This window comes from Engystomops pustulosus, chromosome 6 (assembly GCF_040894005.1).
Source record: "Engystomops pustulosus chromosome 6, aEngPut4.maternal, whole genome shotgun sequence".
Classification (NCBI taxonomy): Eukaryota; Metazoa; Chordata; class Amphibia; order Anura; family Leptodactylidae; genus Engystomops; species Engystomops pustulosus.
Window position 1 is genome coordinate 93,194,990 of NC_092416.1, and position 8,077 is coordinate 93,203,066.

Here is an 8,077-nt window from a genome sequence, read left to right on the forward strand (position 1 = left end):
TTTTTTTTGTAAGGGGAACTGTACATACAGGGACAAAGGGACGTTGTGCCTATTAACCTTAATAGCTCACCACATAGTATAGTGCCGTCTTCTTGTGACCAATCCTCTATGGATCGATATAACACCCTCTCTTCTAAGGCCCCACACACTTATATTGCCCTAGTTTTCTGTACTTCAACCCCCTCCCCTTAACCCCTTCCTGACATTGGACGTAGTACTTCGTAACGGGCGTCAAGGACTTGCCGCAAGTAGTAGTACTACGTCCTGCTTTTGGTACCGGCTGCTGAACGGCACCGGTGTCAGAAGCTGCGAGAGTCGGCTGTATATTATGATCAATATTATAGCCGCAGCGTGTAAGGGTCTTTTGTCCTAGATCGGACCCTTTGTGGCGCTTACCTTTGCGCAGCATTACATATCACAGTGTAATACATCTGTATTACACTTTGTTATAGGGATAAGAGCTTGAACAAGCGTTTGATGCATCGATTGTTCAATACAACCTGTAAAAGTAAAAAACACTTTATAAACGCATTTTTTTAAGAAAAAGAATTAATGTAATAAAGTGAGTCCCCTAAACACCAACATTCCCTTCACATACCTAATAAAGTACAAAAACCACAAAATCATGAGAAAACCCCACATATTTGGTATTGCCTCGTCCATAATAATCTGTACAATAAATCAGAAACACTATTGGACCCGGCTCAGTGAACGCCAAAAAACTTTCCAAAAATTGACATTTTTCAAAAAATCCCTTCACAAAAATGTTCCAAAAAGAGATCAAAAAAAGTTATGTGCGCCAAAATGGTACCACTGACAAGGACAACTCAACACGTAAAAAATAAGCCCTAAACCAGCTCTTTCAACCAAAAAATATGTTATGGCGATACGAATATAAATGAGATTCTCTATATTAGTTTTTCTTCAGTAAAATTGTAAAAAATATATAAAAAAAACTATAAAAATGAGGTATCACAAAAAGAAAGGAAACCAAAATTGACGATTTTCTTTCCCTACATACATTTAATAGTTAATAAAATCTCATCAATAAGCTAATGACCAACTAAAACGAAGTATTTGTAAAGTGCATCTCATGTTGCTGAAAATAAGCCTAGGGCAGGGTTTACCTCCATACCTGCTTTACAGAAAAGGAGAAGCATGTATGTAAGGTACCAGGAAGATGGGCAATCTTCCAACCGCCTGGGCCAGTTGAGAGCTATGCGTCTCCAACAGTTTTACACATAACTAAAGTATATCAACATAAAACCTTTATTTTGGAAAAACGTGATGATCATAATTAGAGAATAGCAGTGACTAAGTTGTAGCACAGAGAAAAATCATAACCAAGGGTGTAACAAAGAAAGGGCTCACTCCTGAATGCATGTGGTCAGAGCTTTCTTTCTCCGGGCCTCGTGTGCTTTTACTGCATCGATTCTGTATGATACAGTTGAAAGCAGCGGCAGCGCAAGAATGAAACAGTCCCTGTTCTTCCACTACTTGCAGCGTTGCAATGGATGCAGACAGAGGGAGAATCTGGTCTGTGGTCAGGCTCCCCTGCCCCCTTCTCTACTATACGAATGGTGTGAGGCTCTGCACAGCAGTGAGGGGAGGATGGGCTGTGTACTGCAAAATTGCTGCCTGATTGAGAGATGAATGTAAGGGAGGAACCTTGTGTTCAAGAAGGTTCTGATATACACTTGCATTCACTCTGCCATGTAACTGTATGAGAATTCCAACTTGTGCTTCCGAAATTATTCCTTACGCCACAACAATTCCTCCACCTCTTTTCACTGACATCAGGCGCACAATCTTGGCGAATAGCGGGACAGTGCATTATTGAGGGACAATGCACTTTCGGTGAACTCCAGTGGCCGGGTATATAAATGTCTTGGCTTTTGAGGATGACAGTCTTCTAGGGAGACTTGAAAGATGCAATATTTTAGGATATGCAATATTCAAATACTCACTAAACTCTCTCCTCTACAATCTATTTTTAATGCAGCAGCCAGGCTCGTCTTTCAGACCAAACACTACACGGATGCCTCCAGTCTGTTCCAGTCACTGAACTGGCTGCCTGTCTCCTTCCGTATTCACTTTAAAATACTAACCCTCACCCACAAAGTTCTGCACAATATTGCCCAACCCATGCTCTGCCAGTGATATTAGATTAATCTCTCCCTTAAATCGAACCTCTCTTGCACATCTCCAGGACTTCCAGGAGCCGCACCAATTTTCTGGAATGCCCTTCCCCGGACTCTCAGATTAATACAAACCCTCCAAAGGGTGCTCTTAAAACCCATCTTTTTAGGCAAGCCTATCACACTCGCTAACTGCATGAAATGTCAAATCTGTCTTTACTAATCCATCCTATGTCCTCCTCTGTTGCTTATCTGGCAAATACCAGATATATACCAAGCTCTAGGCTTCTCTGCAGTCACTTTCACCTTGGACCTTGTAAATAAGATGGCGTTTATACTCTGTGATGTAATATTATATTTGTATATGTCCCTATGATTTGTAAAGTGCTATGGAATTTGATGGTGCTATATAAATAACGATTATTATAACACAATTACAATCACAGTTACAATTTATTACAATATGCGATTTGCAATGTGTAAAATCCTAATATACAGCCATACTGTACTATGGCAATATATGGCAGGATCAATAATACAACCTAGGGATGAAGTACCCTAGGGGGTTTGAAAAATAAAGAAAACAGTTAAAGAAAAATTTAACCCCTTAATGATGTGGCCCTTTTTCATTTTTGCATTTTCATTTTTTACTCCCCACCTTCAAAAATCTATAACTTTTTATTTTTCCATGTAAAGAGCTGTGTTTGAGCTTGTTTTCTGCGTAACAAATTGCAATTCATAGTGACAGTGTTTATTATTCCATGCACAATGAAACGAAGGTATTCCAGCACTCAGAATCTTCTTTAAAAAAAATATTTGCATTTTTATTTTGTAAATATTAAAATTGCAAGGTCACATCCTGGCATATCATCCAAAAAAGAAAAGATCTACGCGTTTCGGACTAGTGTGCTTGCGTCCTTATTCATGATCTAAAAAATCATTGTGAATTGGCTTGTAATCAGTTAACCCTTACATAACGGCAGCAGAGATACATTCCATGACAAAACATGCTAGTTCATCAAAGTATACAGATAAACATTCAGACATCATTTACTTTGTGTACACTTTTCTTTTTTGGATGATATGCCAGGATGTGACCTTGCAATTTTAATATTTACAAAATAAAAATGCAAATATTTTTTTAAAGAAGATTCTGAGTGCTGGAATACCTTCGTTTCATTGTGCATCATCCAGTCAACCGGCAGGACTGCCTTTCCGTGCACCGAGAGCTAAGGAGGAATAGGACCTCGTCTATATTGAGGATGCAGCTTATGTGAGTGAGCGGTGGCTTTCTTTCTATTGTTTTTTATTATTCCATGCCGTGTACTGGGAAGCGGGAAAAAAATTCGGAATGCAGTGAAAATGATGAATAAGCACATTTTCGCCATATTCTTGTGGGCTTGGGTTTTACAAATTTATATACCGTATATACTCGTGTAAGCCAAGTTAAGCCGAATCAATAAAAAAATAAACTTATATACCCACCCTCCGGCGGCCCCGATGCTCAGCACAGCATCCCTATGTCGGGCACCCCAATGTCATTGTATGCGCCTGCCAGCAGAGCCCATGGACGCGTCTCTGCCGGGTGTTACAGAAGACCGAAGAGGAGCCGAGGCGACATTGGGGAGCGGCCGGAGGATGAGTATATAAGTTTATTTTTTTTTAAGTGCTGGCTAGCTGTATACTACAGGGGGCTGGGTAGGCTGGCTGTATACCACAGGGGGCTGGCTGTATACTACAGGGGGCTGGGTGGGCTGCCTGTATACTACAGGGGGCTGGATGGGCTGGCTGTATACTAAAGGGGGCAGGCTGGGCTGGCTGTATACTACATGGGGCAGGCTGGCTGTATACTACAGGGGGCTGGCTGGCTGTATGCTACAGGAGGCAGGCTGGCTATATACTACTGGGAGCTGGCTGGCTATATACTACTGGGAGGCTGTGACCAATGCATTTCCCACCCTCGGCTTATACTCGAGTCAATAGGTTTTCCTAGTTTTTGGTGGTAAAATTAGGGGTCTCGGTTTATAATCGGGTCGGCTTATACTCGAGTTTATACGGTTTATTTTATAATGTTTTCACACATTTACAAAAATTAAAACCTCCTGTACAAAAATCTTCATTTTGCCATGTTCTGGCACTAACTTTTCCATATTTCAGTGTATGAAGTGTCACGGGTGGTCCCGCGACCCATATCGCGGGTCGCGGGCTCATCACCTCTCCCCACTCCGGAATCGCTGCCAGGTTCCGGCCGCGCACGTCCCCGCCTCCTAGGGCGCCCGTATGGCATCTTCAGGAAATTTAAAGGGCCAGTGCACCGCTAATTGGTGCACTTGCTAATCACTTCCCCTTTAAAAACCCTGCACCTTCCTTACACTCTTGCCGGATCTTTGTGCCTCACAGCCTTAGAAAAAGCTCTGTTGCGATTTGCCTGCTGTCACGGCGAGGACGCCGCCGCCTCGTCACGTGACTTGGGGTGCAACCGTACGGGTTAATTTAGCCTACTCAAACTTGCGCTCACCTTTCACTCAGGACACAAATTGAGCCTAAATCACACCTCACACAGCTCCAGCACCAGAACCAGACCCACTGCCACCACTTATTGCATTTATACTGGGACCAATAAGTATCCCACTCTACCTCAACTCTTGCTCTCAAGCAGTCACCTTGTCACACCACTAGACATGCACACTCAGCACTCTAGCAGTCACACAGCTAACCACACTTCACAAGGCTATGAGTTCGCAGAGCATACAGGAACCAAAATTAAAGTGAAAAGCTTTAATTACAAAAGTTGATCAGTGCATAAAAAAGATATTAAAAACAAGAGAATTACAGAATAAAAGGACACACAACACGGCAAAACAGTTATAAAATAAAAAGGGAGAAAAATAACAGAAACTTACAAACTTAAAGTAAATCCTGATCCCTGGAGGTGGGAGAAATAAGGAACACACTCAGCTTGTCAAGCAGCCCCCAAAATGTGAACACCAATTCTTGGATTTCATATTGTTTTATAACTTCTCAGTTTGGTTCAGATTTCAGAACCTCCCATTCATTAATTAGTCCAGAGGGTCATTCAGGATTGGGCAAAGTTTTAATGAGGGGGGAGAGTCCAGGAATATTTAAACAGTCTTTTGTTTCCAAATCCTGATGCAGGGGGGGGGGGACCAAATGTCCTTTGGGGTCTGAACAGACCAGTCTTCAGTCCAGAGGTTATCAGGCTGTTAAAGCTCCAGGATGTCATAAAAGCTGCCTGGACGCTTCAATAGATGCCAAATATTTAAACAAAGTTTGTAATTACCCTATAGTTAAACCAATCTTATACATTCACAATTAATATCTCCTTGACACCTCCCCCTTTCAAGATTGGGCAAATTTGAAATGACCCACGCCATTTTAAATTTTCCCAAGCCAATTACCAATAATACATTGCAGAAGTTCAGTACCATAAAAATCATTGCCATAAGATGTGATTACCTGGGCACATCAACCATCTGGCCCTTTGTCCTGTGTATAAGGCCAAGTACTATCTCCCCTGGTCACTTGTACACTGCTGTGCTGGGACCCCCTGCTGACTTTATGGTTAACCCTCTCCCTGCTGGATGAAATGACAATGGAGTTAAGTGTAGGACTACTGTACCCAGTTACATTGTGTTTTGGTTTTCCCGCTGTACAGCTATTAGAGTCCCTCTCTTTATCATTTATACAACAGGGCTTAGGTTGGACCACTGACTGAACCCTCTCCTGAGAGTCCCTATGCCCCTGCTCCCCTTTCTGATTGCTCCCCAAAACTGCACAGGCAACACTCATCACTGGGAACCCGACCTCACTGTGGACCCCAGTCTCCTCTCTCAGCACTGGTTCTAGTGTACACGCTGTCTTTGGCTCATAGACACACTGCATCTCCCCAGTCTGAGTAGAGGCATCTTTGTGGCTCATGCTCTGAGCCTTACTCATCTTGACACCTCTTGTCTGCTCTAGGACCTCTCCTTGAGTAATGGCCTCCACCAGATCCACACTCAGGACCTTAGAGCTTTGAGGTGCAGATTCAGAAACTCCATCTTGGCAGCCTCTCACACCCTTCACCATATCTGCTGACTGTAGGGTTATCTCTGGGGGCCCGTTCACCACCCCCTCCCCCGTAGCTTCCTCATACTGGGACACCTCTGGTTCTGGAGCAGGCAAAGCCTTGCTCTTGCTATCCTGTCCTCCTTCCCAAACCAGTCCCCTTGGGCTTCTGCCCATTTTCTCATATGATTGTTGTACATCAGGCACATACACAGTTGTCATTTTTCCCAAATCATTTCCCAACAGTACATCCACAGGCAATTCTTGTGACACTCCCACTTGTCTGATACCTCTACCAGAACCCCAGTCCATAAAAACCTTGGCAACGGGCACTCCTGGATGGCACCCAGTTATCCCCTTCACAGGCCAAGTCTTTTCTGGAATGATGTCCTCAGGGTTTATAATCTCAGGGCGAACAAGAGAATAACTTGCCCCTGAGTCTCTTAATCCCTGGGTGACTCTGTCACCCACTATCACAGTCTGCATGTGATGCTGTAATTTCTCCATATCACCAGAAAGCAGCATGACTACTGGTACTGTAGAGTAGACAGTCACCCCTCTCTCTGGGCACGCAGACCTCAGATGACCCACTTTGTTACAATTAAAACATTTGCGCATATCCCCCTGATTTATAGACTCCCTCAGTGTAATGTTCTCACCCACTTTGGAGACAGAAGGCTGTGATGTTGTCCTGGCTTGTTTTTCCTTCCAGCTGGGGGACCTTTGGGGGGAAGTTTCCCTCGTTGCTTCAGGCATCCGGTTGGCGGTGTAGGAGTCTGCAATCTGCGCAGCTTCATCCGCAGTTTTAGGCTCCCTGTCACAAACAAACTGTCGTACATCCACAGGACAAATGTGCAGAAATTGATCTTTTATCATGAGATCCTCCAGGTCCTCACGGCTGTTGACAGAAAGTGCTCGGGTCCACTGTAGAAAGGTAGTCCGTAAGTTGCCTACTGCATCAGCGTAGCTGTCAGTTGGTCCTCGCTTTACGCTCCGGAATTTCTTGCGGTACACCTCTGAAGTTAGGTTGTACTTTTTAATCAAAGCAGCTTTTATAGCGTCATAGTCCTCATCAAGCTCAAGAGGAAGGTCAGCAAATACTTCCAGGGCTTTGCCTCTTAACCCTGGGCTTAAATACTGTGCCCACTGCTCACGGGGCAGATGGTATTGTCTGCAGGTCTTCTCAAAAGACCGCAGAAAAATGTCCAAGTCCCCATCCTTGTCCAGTACTGGAAAACGTTCTTGACAAGGTCTCTTGGGGTCTACATCTTGGGATTGGGGTTGCACAGTATTGATACCCCTTTCAATACGCGCCATTTCCAGCCTGAATTCTCTATCAGCCTGGCGCTCACGCTCTGCGGCTGCTCTTTCCTCTCTCTCTGCGGCTGCTCGTTCCTCTCTCTCTGCGGCCGCTCTCTCCTCTCGCTCTGCGGCCGCTCTCTCCTTCTCTCGCTCTGCGGCCGCCTGATTAAATTGAAGGATAAGCTGCAGACGCAGGCTGGGATCACATTCACCTAGCTGCTGTAGGGCCATTTGTAGAGACACATCCATGCCTTCCTGAGGGCTCCTGCTGTGGGTAGCCTCAGGGGAATCTCTTCCAGGATTAATGTCCATATCTTGGCTCCCTTGAGCCATGCCAGATCCTTGCTCTGCATCTTGCTCCATCAAAACACAAACCAGCAGCTCTTTGGACTTGTCAGCCAGGTCGATACCTCTCTGCTCACAGAGGTGGACTAGAGCCTCCTTGCGCTGTCTCTTGTAGATGGTTGCCATCACTGAGTACAACCGCCGCCTCGTCACGTGACTTGGGGTGCAACCGTACGGGTTAATTTAGCCTACTCAAACTTGTGCTCACCTTTCACTCAGGACAC

The 8,077-nt window shown here is 44.5% G+C and overlaps 1 protein-coding gene across 1 annotated transcript; it reads right to left on the reverse strand.

Annotated features, from left to right (window-relative positions):
• Positions 1-446: 446 nt before the first annotated feature.
• LOC140065948 (uncharacterized) lies at positions 447-7,820 on the reverse strand. The gene is made up of 2 exons (XM_072113509.1): positions 6,360-7,820; positions 447-500 (listed from the first exon to the last, which is right to left on the reverse strand). The coding sequence occupies exons 1-2, from the start codon at positions 7,818-7,820 to the stop codon at positions 447-449; spliced, it is 1,515 nt and encodes a 504-aa protein (XP_071969610.1).
• Positions 7,821-8,077: the final 257 nt, after the last annotated feature.